Consider the following 27,343-nt stretch of genomic DNA (forward strand, 5'->3'; position numbering starts at 1 on the left):
ATTTCCTAGATATAGACTCGGAATACCAGCTCCCTATCGCGGTGGACAGTAATGCATGTCATAGCACCCAGAAAGTGGTGTGATACTACATTTCTTCCCATCAAAGGATGTTCCATCAGGACACTTGGGCTTTTCCGCGGACACGCAAGCGTTCCCCTCGACGATGAGAGGAGAGGCGCAAGTCGGAGCTTGCGTCGAGATACACTTCTTGTCTTTAAAGATAGCCCCCTTCGGGCATGAAGGCGCGATGATAGTCACACAAACGTCATCCTTATATAGGATACTCCCTTCCGGGCAGACGGGCTTATCGGGCATCACACAAGAGGTTCCGTCAAACTGCGAAGGTGCTGCACAAGTTGGACCGGTTGCCGACTTGCACTTTTCCCCAGCCAACACCGTCCCAGCTGAGCACTGTGGTGGTTCTGTGGATGCACACGTCTTCGAATCAAATATAAGATCATTGGTGCATTGTGGTCCTTGGATTGAGACGCAGCGTGACCCGTCGAAGCTGGTTTCATCAGGGCATTTGGGGAGGGTGGTCAGGATACAACCACTTCCATCAAACACAGCCTGAGGGTCCGTACAAATTGGTGCCTCTGTTGCAAAACATTCATCACCAGAGAATATGAATGGCGGATCACAGCTAGGTAAGATTAGGGAGATGCAGGCATCCTGATCCGGCACTGAATTGGCCGGACACGAAGGGGGCGTCGAAAGGGTGCATTTATCCCCCACAAGTGTGGACCCTTGGGGACAGCTGGGTGTTCCCGAAGTAATGCAGAGGGAACCAGAGAATATCGATGATCCTGGGCATTTCGGTTGTTCTGTTGAAATACAGTAGTCTCCCCTCAGTGCCATCTGCTCTGGGCAGCTAGGAGTCACTGTCGATATGCAGAGTTCACCGGATGGAGTAGACTGAGCTGGACACACCGGGCGATTTGGAACGACGCAATTGGATCCATCAAATGTTCCTGTCGCACAAGATGGCGTCTCATTATTTACGCAAATTCCACCGGAAAATACAGAGTTTTGGTCACAGAATGGAGGTTGATTGAACGCACAGTGTTTCCCGTCGAATGAGAACCCAGCCAGGCAGATAGGTTTCTCAGGGGTCACTCCCGTAGTGTCTGCTGAGGACGTGCACCGTAGGCTTTTCAAACTTGTTCCAGACGGACAACATCTTACCTCACCGGTCTTTGGGTCTGTTGAGAGTGGAGAGGTCTCGGAACACATTGGGGGAGCAGTGCACATACCATTCTGCAACATGGCTCCCCCCACGCAGATGGGATCTGCCGCCTGGCAAACGTTGCCATTAAATTTCCCAGTTTTGCATTTGGGTCCTTCATTTGTAACGCATACCTTACCCTTTAGCGATCCATTGAGACATGTCGGCTTCTCTGAATGCGTGCATTTTTTGTCCTGGAACTCGAACCCTCCGGGGCACTGCGGCGTTTGCTTTGCAGTACAAAGCCCTCCCTCCAGCTTCATCCCTTTAGGGCACTCTGGGGGTTCAGAATGCGTGCATGATCCACTTTCGAACTTATCATTACCCGGACATCCTGGCCCTTTATCTAATACACACTGCGGGCCCTGTGCTGTTGAGTTCTTAGGGCAATTCCGTGTACCAAGATAGACACAAGCTACCCCATTGAAACCAAATCCATTTTCGCAATTTGGTAACCGCTTGGTTTTGCACTCTGTTCCGTCGAATGTACCTCCTAATGAACAAGAAGGGCTCACAGCAGACACACACGAGCCGCCTGTGAAAAGGCCACCAGGCCCACAGTCCGGATCCTTGTCGCTAACACAAGCCCCGCCGTCGAGATGAGTATGGAGAGGACACACTGATGACGATCGGAATACGCATGTATTGCCATTGAAAACAGTGCCTATCGGGCAACATTTTCCTTGACCTGCAGAGTCCCGCGAGAGTACAATCTCATCGAGAGAGATGTTGTGAGCTTGGGTGAAAGAGCGTATGGAAGGAGGGTTTTGTAGTAGTGGTTGCTGCTCTTCTGGATTTATGGTCCTCTCACCAGCAGCAGAAGCAGCAGCAAGGAACAATACGGCAACAAGAGAGAATAGAAGCATCTTGAAAATGAAAACTCGCGCAACGCCGGCTGAGGTGGGCGATTCCAAAGCCCCGAGTTTACACTTGTATTTTTATCAATCACAATAAAGGGTTATATAGCAGCACCCAAAACTCATCGCGTCAGGAATGACTGGTGACGTCCAAGGCTCCTCTCTTTCCTTCATAATATCTTCGGATGGGTGTTGATTGCTGCAGCTGAAGGTAACCCAGGATTAACCCCCTGTTCAATCTAGATGGGTCCTTACGACACTTGAGCATACGAGGCGAGCTGAACAGAGTCCTCAGCAAGCATCGACTGGTGCCTTGAACCAGAAGACAGTGTTTCCTGGGATCCTTACCCTATGGTCTGGTGATCGGTTCACTCCAGAGGGGATAAAGAATCCAGGGCTGAGACCCCTGTCTCCTCAGCCAGCCATCGGCTGGTGTGGCGCATGGAGGAGTCTGCAGGTGAATGCCAGTACACCAACTGCATCAACTGTTTGTCGCGGGAATTTTGAGGCCATTGGTTTAATGCTGACTTTGTCTACTCCGATCAGTTCATAAAAGGATGAATGCATTAACCTTTGGCGAGCACCGGTCACTGTTAAAGCCTATTTCACAACCACATTCTACTTATTTTCGGATAAAGACACACTCTCTGTCTGACTGATATTGGTTTTTTCATATCGGACTGATAGCGCAATATGCTTTTACTTGCACAACGACTTCTCCTGGGGATCTCCTTTCCAGGTATTGTTATCGCCCAACAGGCCCAGGCAAAATGCGCTTCTGGCGGCCAAACTGGCGCTGCAGCGTATAGTGATTGTTGCCCTGGGGTTGGTAATTCACCTGTGACCTTTGGTAAAAAACAATACCAGGTAGTGTGCGATAAGGAGATCAAGTTTGCGGCAACGAGGCAACCGAATCCGCTCAGTTGCGCCCAAGCCTGCAACCTCGATCCCAACTGTGTGACAGCATATTGGATGGACACAGTTGGAGGAATATGTACCCTTTATGTCACTTCAAATCCAGCAGTCGCCGGTACAAAGACAATGGCTTTAATCCCACTCCATGAAGACGAGAATGAATGCAACAAAAAGATTACAGATGCAGTCAAGCAATGCCAGAAGGACAAAGATACCGAATGCAATCGCAAGATCAAGCAGTGCCAGCAGGACAAGGATACGGAATGCAATCGCAAGATCAAGCAGTGCCAGCAGGACAAGGATACCGAATGCAATCGCATGATCAAGCAGTGCCAGCAGGATAAAGACACCGAATGTAATCGCAAGATCAAGCAGTGCCAGCAGGATAAAGACACCGAGTGCAATCGCAAAATTAATGATGCAAAGAGGAAGGAGTGTCAGAGATGTCGCAAAACATGCCCCAAATGTCCCAAGTGCCCGAAACCCCCCAAAACGGAGAAGCCCAAGGCTCCGATTATTCCTGGTTGTGGTGCTGGAACCGTGCATGGTCCATATCCAGGAGGGCATTACTATGCATCATATGTAGGATGCACTGGTGGAGGAAACCCGAGCGGTGCTTTACGGATTTCTTCCAATCAGCAACAAATGGACGTCTGTGTCCAAATGTGTTTGAGGAACCCTAGCTGCGTCCTGGCCATCAGAGAACATGCTCGGAGTACAGGGATGGCCTCCCGTTGCTCCATGAAGAGCACCAGGGCTGCTACATTTGCTAAGAGTGACAATGACTTGATTTTAAAGATTAAGTAGAAAATTGAGTGAAATCGTGACTGTTTCCACTGGCCCTCGTCAGGGTACGTGCACCACCGCTCGACAAATATCTTGAACTTTTTTTTTCAAATTTGTATATATGTAATACGGAGGGTCTGGAACGTCTGTAACAGAATAAAATGTGTACTTAACATAAAAATGAACAATATTGCAGAGAAACCTTGATAAAACAGGAACCATATCGCATCAAAGTACGGCATTCTCAAGCTATATAGCTAATTGCTATTTACACATGAAAAAAATCAAGGCGCGGGAGAATAGACTAATTCACTGGCCTTGCGGAATTCCTTGATCACAGTCTGGCCTTCCTGGCTAGTCGCCCACGAAGCGAATTCCTTCGCCAAAGCAAGGTCTTGAGCCTTGGTCCCGACAAGAAGATGCGCAGGCATAAGTAGCAGATCTCCCGCATTGTCGCTACCGCGTTTGTAGATTATCAGTTGCTGCTGCACGCTCTTATCCACGGATAGATAGGTACCCCAGTCCGTTAATGTGTATTCCTGCAATGCAGCTGCTGCAGCCAGCGCTTGGGTGGGATACGCCACATATTGGTGGTACCATGTCGAGTATTTGCTTGCCCATGGCACCTGGCCAATCTTAATCCAGAGTTCCGAATCCTTTATATTGGTAGCTGACTTATCATAACGGCTGAGGAACCGGACAGGGGGGGTTGTATTCCCAGCTTCAGCAGCTGTATACAGGGCTGTCATTACGTCTATAATATCCGAGGTTGGATTCAGCTTGGCTGGGTTCGATTTAGGTCCTACGACCATCAAATGCTCTCGAAATAGGTAATGGCTAGGCGACTGCGCAATGCCCTGTTTGATTGCGATATCTTCAGCGGCAGGCGTATAGGTGATCGCGACGTCGACAATACCATCCTTGAGGTACCTGATCGACTCTGTCGTGTCACTCTTATACCAGGCAACCTTGAAGGGAGGGAAGCCATGTGCAACGCGGTACTTAATGAATGCTTCTCCCAGGTCTATTGCAGTGATTAGAAACTATTTACTGGTTAAATCCGATATTGTAGGCCGGCTTACCTTGAATAAGCCCGCTTTGGCCAGCAGCTCCGTTTCCGATCCGTAGGAGAACCTGGGAAGAATTAGGGTAGCCCCCATCATAAACTTGTTCCGGCTGAACTCCGACTGGGCTTTCCTTTGGCGACGTGTTGTTAGGAGTATCCTTGAGTAATTCCCAGATTCCGTTATTGCGAAGGATATAGATCTCGCCTTTGCTGTTGACTCGATACGCAGAACTAGCAATAGCAAGATGAGTATTGTCAGGATGCGGATCACTGAGCTGCCATGACGTTTGTCCAACGTATTTGTATAATCTCCCATCTTTCTGCCGCTGGAATAGGCCGGCATCTCCAGCTGCGATCTCCACAGTACGCAGATCCGCCCCAATCCGCTCCCATTTCTGCCCATCCAACCGGTAGATGAGACCGTTTTTTTGCATTTTGAAGAGTGTTTTGTTGTCGGTGACAATTGCAGTGTTGGTTCCGTCGCTGTCAATCACATTCCAGCTGCCAGGGCTCTGATAGTGAGTAATCTTGCCATCCTCTGACAGCTGGTAGATAGCACCCTGGACGGACACAAGGTCTTTAGTAAGGGGATTTGTGTCGCGAACCTCCCATTTGCCGTGAGTATCATAACCCTCATACCAGAGCTTCCCGGACCCCTTTTGCCATTGCCAGAAACTGCCCTTCCAGCCCCAGAGCATGGTAGCGTTACTACCAATGCGGTTCCAGGTGCGCACAAATCTATATACGTCGCCATTCTTCAGACGGAGGCCGACTGGTACATTGCCAGCAATCTGAGCATTGTCAGGGTTCTTGTCAATGACTTTCCAGGACTCGGTATTCGATTCGTGGACGAGCTGTTTGACGGTTCCATCAGAAAGCAGTTGATAGCACTCTTGATCAACCACGGCAATTTGGGAGAAGCTCATATTGAACGATAGACTCTGCTTGATAATAGAGACTAAGAAAAAGAATATAGTTTGGTCTTGATATGTTTTTCCCGTTGCTCTTCACTTCTCCAGTTTTGCCCCTTTTTTTCTCCGGTCTCCATTGGAAATTTATTTGAATCCAATGCCTCTGTAAACCACACCATTGCTATTCACCTATATCAAGCAACCAGGTTTCCTGTCGGTAAAAATTACCTTACATGAGAGATATCCTTGTTGCGTTCAGTCAGCCGTGATGGTTCATGCTGGCGCCTCAGCTGTTATCCCCGGCCTATTCCCTACCGCCCAGACAGTGTATTTCGAAATATATGCATCTCTGTGATCACGAAAGAATCCTGCAGAATATCTGACACCCAGTGCATACCTATCCAGCTGACAGATTCCCCAGCTATGGCAAACATGCGCATGTTACACCGATGCGGGGTTTACTTGCAGCTTTGTAGAATAGGTAGGGAACCACGCCAGCCACAAAACATCTAACATAAAGGATGCTCAATATGATCTAAAATGACCAGGATTAGAGGATCCAGAGCTGAGTTAACTCCGCTGGCTCCGTAGCAGTACCAATTGAGCCTTTTGCCCAAGACTCTACTGGTGACGTCTGACGTCTGAAGAGAGATTTAGAAATAACATACCACACTTTCTCGCCTTGAATGTGCTTTACATTCGAGGGCTCAAACGAGGGTAACCTGCTGTATCTTCCAGTTTGGGCTTTGTTCATGCACCTATATATCAGGTAAAGCTGAGGGCTTGTTTACGCTCTTACTCCATTGATTTCATTCCACTTTGATTCTCAACATGGCCATTTACCGAGTGAGCCTATTCATGCTCGCGGCTGTGCATATATCATCAGCCGTGCAGTGTCCTCCATCACATGTATTCGATGAAATCTTTCCTCTTCATCCGTCGAGTTGCTCGGCCATTACACTTTGCATTGCAGGTGATGGTTCAGCTCATTTACCAACCTTTGATACCGCCCACTTGCCGTGCCTCTCGACGCTAATCGCCCTGCAATGCCCTAAGTTCAAAGCTGCCGATGCAGAGTGCGAGTACTCAATTCTCCAATTTGATGACAATGGCTCGACAACACGAGCTTGCTGTGATACCTTTGATTTGTTGTTCGAGGCTTCGGATCTAGCTCCTCAGAACCGGCTTTTGCGCCATGATTTCTTTGATATGGATTCGGCAACGACGGATGTGGAACTAGATGAGCCTATAAACAGTGATGAGGTGGAAATAGATGAAGAGGATATGGCCAAATTCGAGCATGATATTGATACACAGGAGGATGAATCCGAAAACGAATATGATGAGGAGGGGGAGGAGGAAGACGAGGAAGAGGAAGAAGAGGAAGAAGAGGCGGAGCAGAACCAAGATTTATAAACCTCTAAGGTAGCTCGTTCCTTATCATCAATCCATCGGTCTTTGAAAGCAAAGGAATAGATGTTAAGGTTCCCTGCATTGATACCAGAGGGTTTTAACCCCTACGCACTCCAGTCTCGATACTAGCTAATTGTTCATGAGGTTTACTTGCAGATTTTGTACATTGCTTTTTGCCCTCTATTTTCAGCAGTGTTCGCTGCATCCTACTCAGAGAATCATCTTTGAAGACAATACTCCAGCCAGTCACAACTCATCCCAGGCTCACACCTCTTGAAGAGCAATGAATTCATTTCCGTAAGCTATTAATGTTAAAACTGTCGATTGCGTACAGTAACATTCGGGCCGTTCTTCGACACAACAAAGTGATCAACCAACTTGTAATGGCCATTTTCATCCTCGCCAGTCGAGTCAGCAACTTCAATATCGAACGAGAAAAGAACTCTAGCGAGGGTTAGTCGAAGTTCCATCAATGCCATACCCTTTCCGATACATCCTCGAGGACCGATGCTGAACGGGCAATACGCCTTGCGAGCAAGTTCAACATCTTCCCTCGACACAGTCCAGAATTCCGTAGCTGTCTTGCATTCAGAACCTTCAAGCCAGCGTTCGGGAATGTAGCTTAATGGTTGTCGATAGTATTCTGGCCTCCGATGAATAGAATATGCTGGAGTACCGCACCCAGTGCCTTCTGGTAAATTCACCCCCTCGACAGTAACCATCTCCTCGGCCGCCTCCCGAGGAATAGACCCAGGTACAGCAGGTGCAAGTCGCATCGCCTCGTCAATGCATGCCTTGAGATACGTGAGTTGGTTCAGGCGAGCTCCAGAGACAATCTCTTCCACGTCCTCAAAATGAGCACGGACTTCATTCTTCAGCTTTTCCATTGCATGTGGGTGGCGGACCAGATAGAACATGCACGCTGCCAAACTAGTCGAGGTTGTATCACTGCCCGCAATCATGAGCACATTAGCTTCCCCCCAGAGTTCCTGGGTTGCAAGCCCTTTGCCGGTTTCAGGGTCTCGAGCATTGAGGAGATAATAGAAAAAATCCTTCTTCGCATCTAAACCCAACGATGTCCGCTCTTTGGCACGTTGGTTGGCTTCCTGACGAGACTCCATAATGAAGTTCCACCGGTCCTTCGTCAGACGTCGAATGAAGAACTTGTCGAGGTTCCAGCGATCCAGGGGCATCCAAAGTCCACACTGCATAGAATACCGTTATCCCGATGTATCCATCTGTGCCATGGAACAAAGGTTACTTACCACATAGTGTCTGTACGCCGCCCTGTCCACTAGGTGAATCATCCGTCGTTTGGCACCATCAATCAACATATCGTAGCTCTTACCAAAGCAAAGTTCCCCCATCACATCGTATGTCAAATACCCAAACCAATTCGCCATATTGAACGTTTTCTCTCCCGCGATGTGACCCTTCTCGGGCTGATTATTGCCAAGGATAGAGCAAAGCTGCCGCACATGGAGCAGCATGACATCTTCCATACCTTTCAGCGCATTATCGGAGAAGGCCTGGCTGAGTACACGTCTTTTTCGTCCGTGAACGAACTTGTCAATGGAATTATGTGTGTTATAGACCCCCTTAATCGCGGTAAATCCATTATAGAAGTCAGCCTTTCTAAACCGATTTCCATGCCCATAAATTTTGTGCAGCCCTTCTACTGAGTTAAAGGATACAAAATTCGGCGCCAGGCGAACGTTTGGACCGTATCGCTGATGCAGGTCATGAATCCACAAGTGACGGTCTCCTTGGAGTCCATGATAGAGCTGAACGAAGGGAGAAACCGAGGCGAGGAAGGGGCCAGGCACTTTTGAGAGGGGATGGAGCAGTCTGTAGTAGATAACCCATATCGATATCTATATGCGAATATATAATCATAATCAGTAAGTAAATTCTCCGGGAATGACCTACGTCTATCATTGCTTGCTTGTTTAAAAGGGACATACAAGAAGCAGGAATCCAGCCAACAGTCTCATAGACAGAGATGCCGGCACAACAGTTTGGGTTAGATAATCTGCAAACATTTCGAATAAAAATCACTTTGAATACGAATGAAATTTCCCCAGTCCTGCACCCCAGATAAATAACATTCCCCAGCCCCAGCGTCATTGTGAGGTACTCTCTGCTCTGTAGAAGAAAGCTCGCTTATATTCGGGCCAACGGGGTAATGTCTGGGACGGCTAGTCTCGGCCCAGTTGAGGGCGATATTAGGGTTAGGGAGCCCATCTAGATTATCAAATTACACAATTACTTCCCTCTTTAACCGCGTTTCTTTTATGGGTAGGTAGTGCTGACTCTCGAGCGGGGGAGGCAACCATCCACAATAATATCACTGTAGATAGTGAGGAATGACAGCAATATCCGGTAGATATCCATAGAAGACATCTGTCCACCAGTACCGGCGTGGCCATTCTAGAAAGGTACGCTTCTCGTATTTCCCTACGGAGGTAATACATCAGTGCCAAACCTTAGTATATGTTAATCAAGTGGGATATAGTACCGTATAAGAATACTAATTCAACTCTAGAATTCCAGTCCATGATTCCCTCTTGTAGGAATGGATATTCTAGACTACCCTATATCCCATACATTATACAGTATATATATATAAGTTATGACGTCATGATAATCAGGCCTCTTGGCTCCTGTGGAGTTGGCATCTAATTGGCGGAATCCGAATCCGCCTGGGCAATCCCGTGACTGCTACCAAATTTCGGATTTATAGGTTTATCCGGTCAGGGTGCTCAACAGGGGAATATTGGATTCACTATCCAGAATGTGTTGTAGAGAGAGATCCTTTGTGACTCAGGGGTTACAGTACGGTAGATTTGTGGATTGCCGCGATCTAGCATCTATTTCCTAAGTGGGGATAGTACCAATTTGACCCCAAACGGGAACCTGCTAGGGAAAACTGGGAACTGGGAACTGGAAACTGGAAACTGGAAACTGAAAACCGGAAACTGGGAAAACTGGGAAAACTGGAAAAACTGGGCAGATGGACAGACAGGTCCCTTCTTCTCCCTCTTCCCTCCATCATCCTCATCATCATCCTCATCATCATCCTCATCATCATCCCCTCCGTCCTCCTCTTCCAAATTCACTACCTGAATACTCTCGGTTGGGTTTCCGAGTCCTAGTGCGAGCCACTTCCTTCCCTTTCCAACTTAGCGTTCCCGAACCCTCACTTGGTGTCTATTCCGATCGACATTCAGCCATCATACAAAGTAAAAGTCACGACGACGGCTTTCTGTCCCGCCACGTGCCCCGCGTTGATCCTTGGTCCAATTCACCCCTCTCCAGATCTTTCTCTCTCTCTCTCTTTTTTTTCCTTTTGTGGGTTATCCTTGTCTTCGCTTCCTGTATCCGAACCCCCCGAGATTGACATGCATTCACTTGCGCAAAGCACCTAGCGCTTGTTTGGCAACATCTTTCCCCCCTCAGATGTACGGGTTATCGTCATCCTGTCTTGTGTTTTGCGCTGTTCTCTGCGCTCCTCTTTAGAAGATGTCATCCGGCGCTAATTCTCCTGTCGCAAGTCAGCCTAGGGATGAAGCTCATGGCCCAGAATATCCCTCCGCTTCTCATGCACAACCAGGGGCCACAGAAGAGCAAATTCTTGTGTCTACCCAGGATCTGGGCCCTGGTGTCACTGATAGAGTCTTCCCGGTTAGGTCGTTGGTCTCTTTTGATCCCAGCCCGCCCAGCGATTCTCAATCCCAATCCCAGACCAATCCCCTTTCTCCCGCTGGAACGGCCCGTCAATATTCCATCATCGATTCTGAAACGTGGAACCAGATCCAGTCGCAATCGGACACAAATACAGACTCTGTGTCGTTAAGTGGCGAAATCAGACAAACACCCGACGACTCCTGCCCAACATCCCAACTGGTGTCGGAAATTTCTTCGAACCCGGAATCGAACAATGCAGACGCCACTGAAGCTCTCAGGCCGAGATATATACCATCGTCGGATGATGATCACCAGCCACGGTTGGTGACCACCAGATTCCGCCATATAGTCACATCTGACGGTCACGCCGTCGTAACCGGGAGAACCGTCGACTCGTTCAAGGCATGTGAAGATGAGCCAATTCATATCCCCGGCGCGATCCAAAGTTTTGGAGCACTTGTTGCCCTGCGCGAGGAGGCAGACGAAAAGCTATCCGTTCGTATTGCGAGTGAGAACTCCGAAGATATCCTAGGCTACTCGCCTAGTAGTTTATTTGCCTTGGAGACTTTTTGCGAGGTTCTGCCAGAAGACCAGGCCGATCTCTTTCTTGACCATGTTGATTTTGTCCGGGATGAAGGGTATGACCCGTCTGTCGATGGGCCAGAAGTTTTCATCCTCACCATCAATCAGCCCGTCGGTCATACCGTTCGCGTCTGGTGCGCGATCCACGTCAGCCCCTCAATCGATGGGTTAATTGTCTGTGAGTTTGAACTGGAGGATGATCAAAGCAACCCTTTCAGCACTTCAGGTCGGGCGTCGCCAACTGGCCCCGCCGATACCATGGGGGTGCACCCAACCCCCGAGCAACTCGCCGGTAGCACCGTGAATACCAGTCAGCCTCTGCGAATTTTGCGCCGTGCGCGTAGGCGCAAAGGCGAAGCAGCCGCCATGGAAGTTTTTAGCATCGTTAGCCAAATACAGGAGCAACTGTCCCGTGCAGAGAACATGGAAACCCTCATGGACATTACAGTTGGAATTGTCAAGGAGCTCACTGGATTTCATCGGGTCCTTGTGTATCAGTTCGACTCGGAATTCAATGGAAAGGTTATTGCGGAGCTGGTGGATCCTACTATGAGTATCGACCTTTATAAAGGCCTGCATTTTCCTGCAGCCGATATCCCCAAACAGGCTCGTGAACTGTATCGCATTAATAAAGTGCGCCTCCTGTATGACCGTGACCAGGTGACGGCTCGTCTAGTCTGTCGCACTTTGAAGGATCTGGAAACGCCGCTCGACATGACACATGCCTATCTTCGCGCTATGTCCCCTATCCATATCAAATATCTAGCCAACATGGCTGTTCGTTCTTCTATGTCAATCAGTATCAACGGCCCCAGTGATCTATGGGGCCTCATTTCCCTCCACTCATATGGAAGTTGCGGAATGAGGGTATCCTTTGCGATCCGGAAAATGTGTCGCTTGATCGGCGACACCGTGTCTCGAAATATTGAGCGTCTCTCCTATGCTTCGCGACTCCAAGCCCGCAAACTTATAAACACAGTCCCAACTGGTGCTAATCCATCGGGTTATATTGTTGCTTCCTCAGATGACCTGCTTCGGTTATTTGATGCCGATTATGGCGCCTTGTGTATACGTGAAGAGACCAAAATTCTGGCAAAATCTGCCCATTCACAAGAAATGCTCGCCTTAGTGGAATTCTTGAAGGTGCGACGATTCAACTCAGTTGTGAGTTCGAGCCATATTGTGAAAGATTTCAGAGACCTCCATTATCCCCCGGGGTTCAAAGATATCTCGGGCATGCTCTATGTTCCTTTGTCTACGCACGGCATAGATTTCATCGTTTTCTTCCGTAAGGGCCAGTTGACCGAAGTCAAATGGGGTGGGAATCCTTACGGAAAAAAATTTACCGACGGGCATCTGGAGCCCAGAAAGAGCTTTCAGACGTGGAGCGAGACAGTTCTTGATCAATCAAGGGAGTGGACAGAGTCTGAAGTGGACACTGCTGCAGTCCTATGCTTGGTGTATGGAAAGTTCATCAAGGTTTGGCGGCAACAAGAAGCGGTATTAGAAAGCTCCAACTTGACGCGATTGCTGCTAGCAAATTCGGCCCATGAAGTCCGAACTCCTTTAAATGCTATCGTTAATTACTTGGAAATCGCTCTGGAAGGCGCGCTGGATACTGAGACTCGTGACCATCTAACCAAGTCATATTCCGCCTCCAAATCGCTGATATACGTCATCAATGATCTCTTGGATTTGACAAACGTCGAACAGGGACAGGACTTGATTAAAGATGAATCATTCGATTTGCGCACAACCTTTACGCAAGCGACAGACATGTTCAATAGCGAGGCGGCTCGCAAGAAGCTAAACTATACGGTGCTGTCCCATCCGGGAGTACCAGAGACCGTGATCGGCGATCAACGGCGTGTGAGACAGGCAATGACAAACATAATTTCAAACGCCATTCAGCATACGTCTGTCGGTGGTGTTACTGTGGAAATCTGGAGTTCTCGGGATGAAGTTGAAACTGAAAAGGCGACGGTAAATATAGCAGTACTAGACACCGGCCCCGGAATTCCTTCTGATAAGCTGGAGGCTCTATTTCAGGAGCTAGAGCAAATATCGGCGGATGACGATAGTTATTACTTCGATGGCAGCGGTCCGGACTCTTCGGATGCTGCCTCAGATAGTAGAGAGAAGAATGTTCTGGGACTGGGCCTGGCTCTCGTAGCACGGATTGTTCGGAACATGCACGGACAGCTAAGTGTGAGATCAGAGGAGGGGAAAGGAAGCCGTTTCCAGATTTCCCTCCAGTTCTCTGTTCCTAAATATTCACCGCAGAGCGAATCGAATATTTCACATCTTGCCATTCGCACGGTAGACTCTGCTACTGCGTTTCCTTCCAAGGAGGATATTGTACTGGTCGGCAGTACATCATCTTCGCAAAAGGGGGGCAGTCATGGCAGTGTTAAGAATGGCACACCATCCATGCAGACCGAGAAACGCGAGGTTAATCCCAAGGTTGTGAGGAGGCAGAATGCAGAACCACAGACATCTAGCGATGCTGATGAGTTCCGCACCGGCAAATGCTCGCCAGTAGCCTCCCGCGAAGGTGTTATTTCTAGCCTTGCTTCAAAACTATCTGAAACCCCTTCGCCGCTCGCAATCCCCCAAGTAGCTGAGCGGGAGCGTGAGAGGGATCGAGCCTCAACACAAGCATTGGATAGGCCCTTGGGCTCTCCACCTTTATCGGGAGCTGGTTGTATACCTAACTTTGATCCAAGGATGCAGGGCTTGAATGTCCTAGTCGCCGAAGACGATCCAATCAATGCCAAAATCTTACAAAAGCGCCTAGGGAAAACTGGCTGCGCTGTCCACCTAACGGTTAACGGCGAGGAGGTCGCGAGAGCCTATCGGGATAACCCTAGGAGGTGGGATGTCGTGTTGATGGACATGCAGGTAATCCTCCCCCCCTTTTTTTTTCTCTATGAGCAACTATTTTTGTACTCACAACTGTTTAGATGCCCATCCTGGACGGCATTGATTCGACAAAAAGAATTCGGCAATTCGAAAATGAGTCGACTGGAGGCCAAGTCCCTACAGGAGGCCTCATACGCCGTGTTCCCATATTTATCGTGTCTGCCTCGCTATTGGAGAAGGATGCCCAGATGTATATGGATGTGGGGTTTAACGGATGGATCATGAAGCCCATCAACTTTGCCCGATTGAATACACTTTTGGCCGGTCTTCACTCGGAGACTGCACGCAATAATGCTACCTATCAGCCGGGGGACTGGGAAAACGGCGGATGGTTCACACCATACACGAAATCGTGAACCTTTTTTGGATATATATTATTTTGACACGCTCTTATGACTTCATCACATTATATCTTTAAGGCAGTATGATGCCTTGCTGTTTAGAACCTTTTGGAATCACCAATCATGGGTGCCTGGCGCGCTACTCTATTTTCTTTTTTTCACATCTGATGATACCATCTAAGTGTAGAATATATATGTTGGGAGGGATATACCATTCATATCAGTTTAGCAAGGTACAAAAGGGCATAATTATTTTATACATATATGTATATATGTATTTTATCGATCTATGAACTTGACACAGAGAGCCAACCCAATTCAGGACCCAAATTTGCCCTGCTTGAACTACTGTATGTGTAGTATCGATCGTTCAAGCAATTGGAAAGTATAGGAAAACAAACTATCGAGAAATAACAGCCTAAATGAGCGATGGCTGTTGCATCTCCGTCCGTAGTTTGCATTCTAGCATATTCTTGACTGGATGCCCATGTTTAATGGTCGCATCACGAAAATAATTTACAAGTTTTATTGAAAATAAGAGAAACAAAAAAAGAACCAAAGTAAATAATTCAGGTTTAAAACTTCCCAAATATTAGTTGACGGAGGAGTCAAAAATGACTGAAGAAAGAAGGTCGTACCCGGGATCGAACCGGGATTACCAGATAGACACTGAATTTCAGAGTCTGATGTCATAACCATTAGACCATACGACCGCTTGATGGATAGAAGGCTTTTAATTTGTGTATATAGACTACGCCCCAACATTACACGCTTCCTGTCTTGCATATCATTGAATATATAAATTATCCATGTCCCTTCTTGATATTTAAGATTCTGCACTGTAAAGATTGCTTTATGCTTTTTTCTTTAATGAATGCTAATTTTATTACAGTGTTCTCCATACCATTCAACCCTCTCCACACTTTAGTTCGAAACTCCTCGTGACATTCAGAGCTACGTTGCTGTGACTGCATCGCGAACTCTGATACCCGCTGGCTTTCGTCGGTGTTTCAATGGTCAAATTATAATTCTGTCCTGGCGAAGGCGAATTCCAATTGATGTGATTTTCACATGAGCCTTTACTCCGCGGTCACATGGGCTCTTCTTGTGGCCCTCAACACGCGAACCTGGTGCTTAAAGCAACTTGAATCAATAGCCCGTGTAGTTATACAGATTGACAAGGCTAGCATCGGATGTTGGCGAATGCTCAAACCGTTTCCGCCGAACGGTTTGAGCTTGAACCGGACTTGAGATATTGTCGTATCGTGATGATTGATCCTCCAGCTATGGATTGTAATGAGGCCATCTCCTGATCTTTTTCAAGGGACGCTTCTAGAACCATTTTGATCTCTAGGACGAGTCACTGGATTCCAGATTGAAATGCCCTGTGTTTTGGTCCTTCTGGCTTGCTTTTGATCCCGATGATGCACTCCCCATCATTCCACTCGCAGGGTCTATGGGTCCGTGAATTCGCCACGATCAGGAGATTTGTAGTCTGATCCAACGCAAATGAGCTGTCAAGATTGGCAAATCCTGACGTCAAAATTGGTCGAGGACGTCTTTGATTCCTACGCGAAACGAAAAAGGTGGTTGAAGAAAAGCAACATAAAAAGAATCTGCATCCGGGAGGAGGATCGACCCCAGGTGAAATCGTTCCATGTAGTTTTTTTAATAGTTATCCCCTGCCGGAATTTATAATCATAATCGACACAAGATGGTTGAAGGATCTAATTTCCCTCGTCGTGACCCTAAGAACACCCATGCCTGGCTAGTGGGTAGCGGCATCGCATCCCTGACTGCTGCCATCCATCTCATCAAGGATGCCAAGGTCCCTGGGGCGAATATTCATGTTCTTGATGCAAGCCCAGACTCGGGTGGTGGATTGAAGACGCACGGGGATGCAATCGATGGATACTTTCTCCCGATGGATGGAAACCCTCACTTCCACGGCGGTTGCGTGGAAAGGCTTTTGTCCCTGATCCCCAGCGAGTCTGATCCTGACCGGTCAATCATGGATGTGATTCGACTCCGAGCCGAGGCTGAGCCCAAAGTCGTCGCTCCTCAGGCTCGCGCTGTCAAGCTAGGAGCTACAGGGGTAGAGGCTTTTCTCCCGCGGGGTATTCAAGTAGGGATAAAGCATCGAATGGCGCTGGTGGGTTTGATGCTGGAGAGTGAGACAGCCGTGGGAACGAAGAGCATTGAGGATGTGTTCGACAAGAGCTTTTTTGATACTACATTTTGGATGCTGTGGTCGACAACGTACGCTGGTTTCTCCCTTTTTTTTTTCTTTTCTGGCTGACTCTATTCGACTGTGATGGATTCAAAATTTGCTAACGGGTTAAAATATAGCTTTGCATTGAAACCGTGCCATAGCGCAGCGGAATTCAAGAGGCACCTGCGCAAATATCTGGAAGATATACAGTCGCTGAACAGTGTCAAAACCGTCAATCGTACCCGATACAACTTCTTCGAGTCTGCCGTTGGCCCGCTCACGAAATACCTCCGGCAAGAGGACGTGGATTTCCGCTTCAACGTGAGAGTTACGGATCTACGGTCCTATCCCGAGGGGGATCCGACTACGATTTCGGAAATTGAGCTGCTGAAAGCTGGCCAGGAGGAGCTCATCACGGTCGATCCAATGGATATTGTTCTTGTCAGTCTTGGCTCAGTCAACGCAGGAGCAGCCCTGGGAACCAACCAGACTCCGCCTCCGGGTCTCACAGCCAACTGGGAAGATCTCATGGAGGGTGATTGGAAGCTCTGGGGGAAGCTGTCTAACAAGTCCCTGAAGTTTGGAGACCCGGCCAACTTCCTGTCTCGAAACCAACAGTCGACCGTTGAAACATTCACCACTACATTCAAGGGACCGGAATTCTCGTCTCTGTACCATAAACTCACGCACGACAGGCCTGGAACCGGCTCGTTACTGTCACTCACGGAGAGTGCCTGGGAGATCACCATCAGTATCCCCCATCAGCCGATCTTCTCGGACCAGCCCGAAAACGTGACGGTGATGCTTGGATACGGCCTGAACCCGATGGGAGTGGGCAACTACGTGAAGAAACCAATGTGCGAGTGCTCTGGAGAGGAGATTCTCAGCGAAGTCCTTTCACATCTGGGGATGGCCGCTCAGCCGATCATCTCCACCGCAAAAACGATTCCCTGTGGAATGCCGCTGGCAACCGCTCCATTCCTCACTCGCGGGTTCCATTCTCGGTCGGCGGTCTTACCTCCCCGCACTACAAACGTTGCCTGCGTTGGCCAGTTTGTGGATATTCCAGGGGACACTACTCTTGAGGTTGAGTATAGTGTACGGGGGGCTCAAATTGCCGTGGCAGAGTTGATGGGATTGCCAGAAAAGCCCCCGAAGCCGCCTAGGAGTTTACTGATGGAAATCTTTGACTTGATGGTTTGAATTTGACGTGATGATTTGTAGTTTTATGTCTCTTTTTTTTAGTTGGTTGCATCATCTTCGAGCGTGAAAACCCCTGGAAAAGGAGAAAAAGACGTTTTCTCATCTGGATGTCGAGTTTCTCTCCTTGATTCATGTTCCTAAAATGGTGTATAGTCTCGTATTTAGGAGGGTGAAGTGTTTTTTAATTGAAATTCCATCTATATCTATCTGGGCGTGATGTGCTCTGTAGATGACATGTGATCCGCATCATTTTGTATAGAAGCTAGCCCTAGATATATGTATTCAATCCCACCTCAACACCAACCTAGGGGTGATAATAGGAGAGGATCTGTCAAATTGTGATGGCTGTCAGGCCATCTAGACCGATCCAATCAGTTATTGTGGCGTAAATCGGATTCTTCATGTTCAATAGTAGGTATTTGGCATGTTATGCAGCGGCTAAACGGCTCCTTAATAGACTTGGGACCTGCAGAATTGCAATTCCAAGGTTAAAAATAAGCCTCTTATAGTACATATACATATACAGAGCTATGTATTCGGCCAACTAAAACTTAGTAAATTCCAATTTCCTACAGGCCGTTCCCGAATGCGAGTCACCCCACTTAGTGGTGTCAAATCTCGAATTGCCTCATGGATTTGTTTCCTCATCCCTTTTTTCTCTGCCACACGCCTTCGGTCTGTCGTCCTCCCATTATCTGTCTGCGGTCGCAGGGATGGCATCTCCGACATTTATTGTGAGCATGCCCTCTGCGGGCCCTGCATCGTCAGCGTCCCATGCGCCCTCCCGGCCGCCACCAAAGAAGCGCAGTCAAGTGGCCCGAGCCTGCGATTGGTGCCGGGTGCACCGCGTGAAGTGTGATGCGGAGTTCCCGTGTTTGAACTGCAGGAAAAGAGGCGCACGGTGCAGTAATGACCGACAGGTGAAATCTCCTACTCTTCCGGAGGCCTACCGCGAGATTGAGAGGCTGAAGCAGCGCGTCGAGGAGCTGGAACTCGAGCTCCGGGATGAGCGTGCGGTGCGCTTGTCGATGCGTCGGCTCGACACTCCGTCGACCCTCCCGGACGATGAGAGTCCTGGTGAAAGGGGGTCATATCCGGAAGAGGGTCGAGTGAAGAAGGTCTGGGAGGGTATTCATATTAGCACCGCGCGATCCCCGAATAAGACCTGGTATGGACCGTCGTCGCTGTTTTATTTCATCGGCAGCATCAACAATTTTTTGACCACGGCTCTGAAACAAACGCACTCTACGCACCGAATGCTACCCAACTCAGCGAGCACCTTGCTCGATGGGCCTACAGAAGCGGTGGATGGGGACCATACCGACCGCGCGCTGGCCCCGACGGATGATCCTATCCGGGCAGGCGAATCTCTGAGCCCGATGCAGGAAGAATACTTTCTCAATCTGTTTTGGGAGTCCTACTATACGGCTTATCCGATCCTGGATGAGCGCGAGTTTAAGGAGCATTACCAGTCGCTGTGGGAGACATCCGAGAAGGAACGAAAGCCCTCTGCCCTGGTGGATATCGTGCTCGCGGTCTGCATGCAGTACGGGATGGCGCGACTACCAGGCGGCCGACAAGGCCTCGCTGCGGCCTCCAGAGGCAATGTGAATGATACGGATTCTACCATCGCGGGTCGATGGCACTACCGACGCTGCCTCACGTTGTTGTCGGGCGAATTGGAAAGTCCTACACTGTCGACGCTCCAGTGTCACATCCTTTGCTCGATATACCTCTGCTACGGATCGTTTCAAAACATGTCCGATAATGCATGTGGGCTCGCTGTGCGCACAGCATTCATGCTAGGTCTCCATCTGGAGCCCCCCGAGAGTGTGCCGCGGCGCGAAAGAGAACTGCGCAAGCGAATCTGGTGGATATTGTATGTCTTGGAGAGCAACAGAAGCATCAAACTCGGTCGTCCGTTTATCCTACAGGAATCGGCGGTAAACTGTAGCCTCCCGGCGGATGATCGCGAGATTGCCAGCCTCTCGGGGTCTGGGTTCTCCCCCATCGGAGAAAACGTCACCTGGTTGTCTTGGAACCTGTACAATACCAAGCTGATGCTGGCGGCTCGGAGGGCTTACAAGTCCATCTACGGTAGACCTCCGGATGCCTTTCTGTTGGGTGATGTCCAGCCTATCGCCGAAGTGATGGAGTCGTGGCTAAGGGGGGTGCCGGACGCTCTCAAGACGAGCCGCCAGAATCATGGAATGCCGTTTTCCACCGACCGATCACCGCTGCAGATCGAACAATTTACGCCGGTCTGGCTCCAGCGGCAACGTCTGCTTCTAGAAGTGATGTATCATAATCTATGCACGAGCCTCTACCGTCCTTCTATCTGCTTCACTCTCGCCGGGGCGCCCGCCTCCCTGACCGAGCCGGCTGCGTTAAAATGTGCCGCGCATGCCGTGGCTCTCACCCATATCATGCACCAAGTACTCTCCACCAGTTCCATCCTTTCTGGCTGGCATGAAGCATTTCACTGGCAGTGGAACGCGGCGATGACGCTGATTGGGTTTGTGTTGGCATTCCCGCAGTGTGCCTCTACTCCCGCCGCTCGAAGTACCATCGACATGACGGTTACCGTGTTCGAACACTTTGGGCATAGTTTCGCGGTGGCCGTCAATGCGGCTGCGATCATGCGTGATCTGAGCGGCAAGGTCGACCTTCTGACCCAGGAGCATCTGAGGAAGAACATGGGAGCTTTCCCGACCGTGCCAGTCGCGGCAGACAGACTCCCGATATCTCTGCCATACGAGGAGACCAATTATGACAACCTCAGCCACCCGGTCATAGAGTGGCCATTGCCCTCTGGGGAAGAAACCAGTGCAGAGATCGGGGGGATTCTCGGCCATTCCATTGATATCTCGGCAGAAACATTCACTGATCTCGACTGGTCGACTCTGAACAATGATTTCTTCGATCAATGGGTTCTGAGGCAGCAGGATATCCAGCTCTCCTAAATGTGGATCATGGAAGGATTTTGGTGGATTCTGCGGCTCCATAATAACCGTTGCAGGAATCCGATTTTTCCACGCTAGTTTATGATTGATGAATATATAACTTTAATTGAATACCTACCTAGGTCGAGAAAGCGATATCTATCTCGCGATCTATGTATTTCAATTATGACCTCGAATTCTTAAAAACCGAATTCTGCGAACCCGATTGGCCGCTGACTAATAATAACCTTCCCAAAGGAGGTCCGGAGTTCTTGCCTAAAGGAGTTTCCGGACACTAGTCCCAAAGGAGCCATCATGACGTTGCCTGAGGTTCCGGCCATCCTCTTTGGTTGGCTGAAGTATAGTTGGCCCATGGGGTGATCCAAAGATTCAGTGCTTGAAAAAAAAGAGCCAGGATGGAAACTTGGGTTGCCGCATTATCCATCATTCGGAGATTGTCCTCGATGCAGGGATACTGTCAGGGAAAAAAAAAAAATGTTTAAAATGTGGCTACAAATCCCGGACGATCCGTCCTTTCCAGTGTCTCGAGTATCCAACACCATCAGATACCTTTTATCAGCTTAAGACAGTCCTCTTCTCTTAATTCAGAATACAATCAATCCATTGCAATGCCTTCCTTTACTGTCTTCAAGGGCCACCAGAATGGCGACCCCGTCAAGAGCACCACTACAAAGCCGGATGAGCTTACCGAGGACTATGTCCTGCTTAAGGTAACAGCATCTGGTCTTTGCGGAACAGACCTTCACTACGTAAGTGATCCAGACAGCACAGAAGTGTGCATAGGTGGGGAGATGTGCTGACATTCGAAATCAAAAAAAAAAAAAAAAAAACTAGAGACGCGCAGACATCGTTCTCGGCCACGAGGGTGTCGGAGTGGTGGAACAAGTCGGCCCTAGCACGCGATTCTTGAAGAAGGGTGACCGTGTCGGCTGGGGTTACGCCATGGACAGCTGCGGCCATTGTCTCGAGTGTCTGCAAGGAGCCGAGAATTTCTGCCCCGACCGCGCGTTGTATGGGGCGAAGAATCTCGACCAGGGCAGCTTTGCCTCTCACGCCATCTGGCGCGAGTCCTTCCTCCACAAGCTCCCCGACGCCCTCAGCGATATCGATGCGGCTCCGTTGCAATGCGCCGGCGCCACCGTGTACGGCGCCCTGAAGGACATCCAGCCCAGCGATACTGTCGGGATCATCGGGATCGGTGGTCTCGGCCACTTGGCCATCCAGTTTGCCGCGAAGATGGGATGCCGGGTGGTGGTTTTCTCGGGATCGGAGCGCAAGCGCGAGGAGGCCATGAGCCTCGGAGCCCACGAGTTCGTCGCGACCAAGGACGCCAAAGAGCTCCAGGTTTCGACCCCCATCAATCGACTCCTGGTTACCGCTGCCGTACCGCCCAACTGGGATTTGCTCCTCCCGGTGCTGGCAAACCGCGCCGCGATTTATCCGCTCACTGCGAGCCGCGGAGCCTTCGAGATCCCTTATCTCTCCCTGATTCTCCAGGGGATTTCCGTCGTCGGGTCCCTGGTTGCGACTCGCGCCATGCACCGACAGATGTTGGAGTTTGCCGCCCTTCACCAGATCAAGCCTATTGTCGAGACATTCCCCATGACCGAAGAGAAGATCAAGGAGGCAATGGACAAGTTGGACCGCGGAGAGGTGTACTACCGGGCTGTCTTGATTCCTCAGTAGGAAGTGCGTTTTGGATTCGAACTTGGCATTGTTCGGCGTTTAGAATGTAAGATAAGACTGCATAGGTTATTGCTTATTTAAAGTACTGTTCTGTTTCTTTCTATAGTCGGTCATTCCTAACCACCATAATCGATAAAACCAGCACCAGCGTCATTAGGATTAAATTTAATCCTCGTTCAGAATATAAGCGTGTCGTCTTGTTTTCATCCGTGCTTTTCAGCGCAATCGGTGTTTCCCCAGCAGGGTTCGACGACCTCGTCGTCTCGGGAGAAGAATTCTCTTCTACCAGAACATCTGCCGATTGGGGGTTTGCCTTCTCATCATCTCGCGGGATATCGGGTTCCTCTAGATTCCCGGCCTCTGGCGATGCGGCTTCTGAAGTGATATCGGTGTCGTTTGAGTTACCACCCGTACTGACACTGCCCTCGCCAGAAGTAGATTCGGAAGTAGATTCGGAAGAGGGCGCGACGCTTGATTGACTCAGCTGCAAGATGAAATTCGCGATATCCTCATGGCCGTACGATTTTGCAATCATGTACGGCGTCTTGCCGGACGAGTTCTTTCGCCATGTCTCAGCCCCCGCCTTCACGAGGCGTTGAACAGCGATCTTATTGCCCTCTCTGGCGGCTGCTTCAAGCCATGCTGTCATGTTCATACGCTCACTGAATATCGGAGCCCCCCGTTCAAGAAGAAGTATCCCCACAGAATCCATGCTCCAGTCGGAAATGGCGAGTGGCTGGGCATTCCATGTATCCTCGATGTCTACCCGTGCTTCCGCATCCAACAGCGCCCTTGCGGCATCTTTGTTGTTCCCCATGGCAGCAAGATGCAGTGGGGTGCGTCCGTATCGACTGCGGAGATTGATATCTGCTCCGTGGAAAATAAGCAGCTCAATCATTTTCACGTTATCGTGGTGAGCCGCATAGTGCAGAGCTGCCTGCCCTAGCTCGGGATCGACGCTGTTGATATCCTCGGGGATTTTGGTATCCGAGAGACGCTCCTTTAGCTCCTCCATAGCATTTGCGCTTCCGAGCGTCCAGAGTGGAAGGGGTTCGCCGAGGGATTGGCTAGTGTCGGTCCTTGAAGCGCTGCGAAGGATAGTTCCGGTGTCGGTACGCTGGGGGGGTGGTGGTGGTGGTGGTGGTGTCGGGTTAGGGGTAATCCCTGGCGCTGCGTTTTGTTGTAGCCGCGCCGCTCGCAGTACATCCATAATGGCGATGTTATTCTTTTCACGAGCAACCCGTGTGGGTGTCCTGCCATGGCTATCCTTGATCGTGGGGTTGGCACCGTGTTTGAGAAGGGTCTCGACGGTGCGGATGTCGCCACGGTAAGCAGCGTCGTGGAGTGTGGTCTTGCCATGAGCGTCCTGCATATTAACGTCGAGGGTTTCGTCGAAGGCTAGGAGGATTTGGATAATTTGGAACCGGCCATTGACTGCGGCCCCGTGGAGCATGCCGCGATCGAAACAATCCTTGTGATGTACGTTTGCACCTCGCTGGAGCAGGAGCTGGACCGTCGAAGTGGCACCGGTATCAATGGCACGTAGCAGAGCGGTACCCAACGTGCCATGTTGCGCAACCTCTGTGTCAGCCCCTTGATCGAGGAGCGCTTCCACAATGTTGTAAAATCCGCCTTGCGCGGCATAGACGAGTGCCGTCGAGCCGCCTTGATCTTGGTGGTCGATTTCAACATCCGGGTGGGTAAGGAGCATTTTGACAGATTCGGTCTCACCATATAGAGCAGCCGACATTAATGCAGTAGCTCCCAGAGGGCTACTGCACTCTCTATTCACATCGAGGCGCGGGTTGTTGAGAAGCAGTTGAAGAATTTCCAGGCGGCTATTGATAGCGGAGATCGCCAGAGGCGTCAAGTGTGACCATCGGGAGTGCGAAATATTAACATCAATATCGCCCTGCTGCAAAAGTAGTTTGGCAATGTCGTCGCGGTAATAGAAAATAGCTTTATGTAGCGGGGAACGCCCACTGTTGTCTATTGTATTGATGGACGCCCCGGCCTCAATCAGGACGGTAGCGATGTCGACTCCGTCCCGTACAGATACAAGTGAAAGAGGTGTTATACCGTTGATATCTCTTCGGTCTGGGTCATGACCGTCTATGATCAGCGCCTCTACGAGTCTCTTGAGACCGAAGTGGGTGGCAAGATGTATGCCGGAACCATCCTTCGCGCTCCAGCTGGCAGCATTCTGGCTCTCCAAGTACCACAGAGCCTGCGTGACAGTCGCTAGGCAGCCTGCATCCGTTAAAAGGGTTTTCGCTAGTGCATAGTGAACCTCGCTGCCGGATACTTGGAGATGCTTCCCCCAATTGACGGACGCGTAGGCGAGAAACGGGTACCTTTGAAGACGGTCCTCGAATTCTGCGGCCTCGGAGGATCCAGAGCAAGCGCCAGTCCGGAAGGGAGTGAATAGGAGGTAAGTGAGACAGGCCGAAATAAGCTGGGGGCTGCCTCCCGGGAACCAGTGATGACTATTCTGGCTGAAAAAGCTTTCAGCGCTATAGTGCACCAATCGGACGCAATCCGATTCGTCCAATTGCACTAATCCGGCGCATTTGTCGGCAAGAGCTCGAGCTCGAATGATATTATCGTCATCAATGTCCTCATCCCCTTCACACACCGCAAGAGCATGCTCGATCTCTCGCTCGTGTAGAGGCCGCTCCGCAAAGACCACCCATCGAAGGAACTCCATGACTGTCTCCCTTGTCGAAGCAGGTAGATCCTCTATCCGGGACATCGCGTCGGTGTACGTACCATCCAGTTCCTTCGGCAGTGTGTGCAGCGCAGCGACAACTTGCTTGATGTTGAGCTTCGAAGCGAGCGTATCCATGTTAAATTTTGCTAAGAGGAACATCCCATCATTGGCCTTGACCACGGTCTCAACGATCTGGTCCATCAGACCAGCTTTTATCTCGACAAATTGTTGAAGGTCTTCCGAAGATCTGACGCGCCATTGCACATAGGTTGTCAAATCCTCTTCGACGGCGGCAATGTCAACAATGAACGCATTATACTGGAAGATGAACAAATGCCCTTTATAGCCACACCGGTTCCCGTCATCATAGCAGGGTTGACAGACATCGAAGCCTCCAAATTTAGTCTCGTCGCACTCGGAGCAGTGGTATTGCGATAGGATTTCTTTCTGATCGCAGATGTCACAGACAATATTAAATCGGGGGCGTCGGAAATGGCGCGTAATATTCGGGAGCGGCCGCGACGTGACCATGATATTGACCTTGGTCGTTTGGATCGAAGTGAGTATCCGTAGCAGTGCCAGTCGATCCTTCTCTTCGCGCAGTTCATCGAGGCCATCGACAACCACAAAGATCTTCGGGAACCGCCGGAGTAACATGCTGAGGATGGATAGCATTTGCTCTCTCGATGGCCGGGTTTCTTCCTGGCTGTGTTTATTGAACATCTGAATCACCTCATCTAGCACAACCCCATATCGCTGAATGATCTGTTTCATCAGACTTGCTACCATGGCCTCGATTGACTGGGACAGTGGATCGTCCCATTTGCAATAAAGCATCACGATGGCGGCTTCTTTAACTCCACCTTCCTGACATAGCCGTAGTCTATCCAACTCGTGGACGACGATCGACGACAAGAATGTTTTCCCAGCACCTGGAATGCCGGGACAAAACAAAACGGTACTCTCTCCTTCCCTCCAAGCTTGAAAATCGTCGCTCTGTAGAAACCACTTGCAAGTGCCTTCATGGTGTTCGTTGAAGAGCATATTCTGCTTGCCCACAAAGTTCAAAGGGGAGATCCAGTCAATGATATCCTTCAGTCGGTTCTCATCGAGCATGCTCTTGACCGCTTGTCCATCACGATAGATCTCCTGAGTGAGGGCGTGACTGGATTGGGTGAGGGCGAGGTGCAGGGTCTCTTGTAGCCGGTGAACACGTTCAATAGTCTGAATCACATCCTGCTGGGTGAACGGCCACACGATGGTTTGTCTGATTTTGCCATGGCTTGTTCTCGTCTTGAGTTTTTCATCCAGGTCCTTGATCTCCTGTTCAATATCCTTGAAAATCCCATCCGGCTCGAACAGTGGCAGTAACTGGGGTGGGATTTTGAAATCGGGGATCGCATCGGCCGACAGCTGCTCCTGGAGGGCGCTGATGGAGAGCCAGAGGTGTGTAATCCCTGTGCATAGTCTCAACCGTTCTTTCCCCCCCGATTTAACCTGTCCGAGATACCCAATAATTTGATAGGCGAGTGTTGCAATCCCCGCGACACTGGCCGTGATGCTCAGGGGGTCCATCTCGCCGACCTCCCTATACTAGGCGCACAGGGAATGTTTTTTCTGCGGTGGGCGGGGCATCCCCAAGATATATGACATGAGCAGACATCAGACCGACATAGTCCGGAGTAAATTCCAGTCAAACTAACGATAAACAGGCATATTTTTAACGACGAGGCTGCTCAAAAAGGGCCCCAACCTCAGCCATTCTCACAGCTGGAGAGGGGCCAAAAAAAAAAGCAACCAACGAAAGCAACCATTGAAGAGGATGGATATTATATTATGGCTCCAAATCCAGGTGGAGATTGAG

The 27,343-nt window shown here is 49.8% G+C and overlaps 10 protein-coding genes and 1 non-coding gene across 11 annotated transcripts; 6 read left to right on the top strand and 5 right to left on the bottom strand.

Moving 5' to 3' along the window:
- Positions 1-33: 33 nt before the first annotated feature.
- P175DRAFT_0519711 (cell wall cysteine-rich protein) lies at positions 34-2,091 on the bottom strand (the record flags this gene model as incomplete). The annotated part of the gene is made up of 1 exon (XM_040899121.1): positions 34-2,091. One exon carries the CDS (start codon positions 2,089-2,091, stop codon positions 34-36), a length of 2,058 nt encoding a protein of 685 aa, XP_040755062.1.
- A 684-nt stretch (positions 2,092-2,775) lies between these two features.
- Positions 2,776-3,825, top strand: P175DRAFT_0552985 (uncharacterized protein; the record flags this gene model as incomplete). The annotated part of the gene is made up of 1 exon (XM_040900457.1): positions 2,776-3,825. The coding sequence occupies one exon, from the start codon at positions 2,776-2,778 to the stop codon at positions 3,802-3,804; it is 1,029 nt and encodes a 342-aa protein (XP_040755063.1). The 3' UTR covers positions 3,805-3,825.
- Positions 3,826-3,979: 154 nt separating this feature from the next.
- Positions 3,980-5,283, bottom strand: P175DRAFT_0468385 (uncharacterized protein; the record flags this gene model as incomplete). Its single annotated transcript, XM_040894959.1, has 2 exons — positions 3,980-4,807; positions 4,866-5,283. 2 exons carry the CDS (start codon positions 5,281-5,283, stop codon positions 4,068-4,070), a joined length of 1,158 nt encoding a protein of 385 aa, XP_040755064.1. The 3' UTR covers positions 3,980-4,067.
- Positions 5,284-6,591: 1,308 nt separating this feature from the next.
- Positions 6,592-7,176, top strand: P175DRAFT_0488878 (uncharacterized protein; the record flags this gene model as incomplete). The annotated part of the gene is made up of 1 exon (XM_040895704.1): positions 6,592-7,176. One exon carries the CDS (start codon positions 6,592-6,594, stop codon positions 7,174-7,176), a length of 585 nt encoding a protein of 194 aa, XP_040755065.1.
- A 40-nt stretch (positions 7,177-7,216) lies between these two features.
- P175DRAFT_0447844 (cytochrome P450) lies at positions 7,217-9,274 on the bottom strand. Its single transcript, XM_040894394.1, has 3 exons — positions 9,138-9,274; positions 8,439-9,047; positions 7,217-8,378 (listed from the first exon to the last, which is right to left on the bottom strand). Exons 1-3 carry the CDS (start codon positions 9,213-9,215, stop codon positions 7,485-7,487), a joined length of 1,581 nt encoding a protein of 526 aa, XP_040755066.1. The 5' UTR covers positions 9,216-9,274; the 3' UTR covers positions 7,217-7,484.
- A 72-nt stretch (positions 9,275-9,346) lies between these two features.
- P175DRAFT_0496831 (uncharacterized protein) lies at positions 9,347-9,736 on the bottom strand (the record flags this gene model as incomplete). Its single annotated transcript, XM_040896149.1, has 1 exon — positions 9,347-9,736. A coding segment is annotated over exon 1 (172 nt), but the record flags the coding sequence as incomplete, so codon positions are not given.
- A 491-nt stretch (positions 9,737-10,227) lies between these two features.
- On the top strand, positions 10,228-14,949 carry fphA (putative sensor histidine kinase/response regulator). The gene is made up of 2 exons (XM_040900458.1): positions 10,228-14,343; positions 14,406-14,949. The coding sequence occupies exons 1-2, from the start codon at positions 10,696-10,698 to the stop codon at positions 14,718-14,720; spliced, it is 3,963 nt and encodes a 1,320-aa protein (XP_040755068.1). The 5' UTR covers positions 10,228-10,695; the 3' UTR covers positions 14,721-14,949.
- A 385-nt stretch (positions 14,950-15,334) lies between these two features.
- P175DRAFT_0t22 lies at positions 15,335-15,418 on the bottom strand. The gene has a single exon. It is a non-coding gene; the product is annotated as a tRNA-Gln (tRNA).
- Positions 15,419-16,094: 676 nt separating this feature from the next.
- P175DRAFT_0468394 (oleate hydratase) lies at positions 16,095-18,443 on the top strand. Its single transcript, XM_040894960.1, has 2 exons — positions 16,095-16,964; positions 17,055-18,443. The coding sequence occupies exons 1-2, from the start codon at positions 16,420-16,422 to the stop codon at positions 18,118-18,120; spliced, it is 1,611 nt and encodes a 536-aa protein (XP_040755069.1). The 5' UTR covers positions 16,095-16,419; the 3' UTR covers positions 18,121-18,443.
- A 34-nt stretch (positions 18,444-18,477) lies between these two features.
- P175DRAFT_0559 (Zn(II)2Cys6 transcription factor) lies at positions 18,478-21,565 on the top strand. The gene has a single exon (XM_040900888.1). It carries the CDS (start codon positions 18,834-18,836, stop codon positions 21,081-21,083), a length of 2,250 nt encoding a protein of 749 aa, XP_040755070.1. The 5' UTR covers positions 18,478-18,833; the 3' UTR covers positions 21,084-21,565.
- Positions 21,388-22,819, top strand: P175DRAFT_0468 (NAD(P)-dependent alcohol dehydrogenase). The gene is made up of 2 exons (XM_040894956.1): positions 21,388-21,832; positions 21,918-22,819. The coding sequence occupies exons 1-2, from the start codon at positions 21,692-21,694 to the stop codon at positions 22,767-22,769; spliced, it is 993 nt and encodes a 330-aa protein (XP_040755071.1). The 5' UTR covers positions 21,388-21,691; the 3' UTR covers positions 22,770-22,819.
- Positions 22,820-27,343: the final 4,524 nt, after the last annotated feature.

This window comes from Aspergillus ochraceoroseus (assembly GCF_002846915.1).
Source record: "Aspergillus ochraceoroseus IBT 24754 chromosome Unknown P175scaffold_1, whole genome shotgun sequence".
Taxonomy (NCBI): Eukaryota; Fungi; Ascomycota; class Eurotiomycetes; order Eurotiales; family Aspergillaceae; genus Aspergillus; species Aspergillus ochraceoroseus.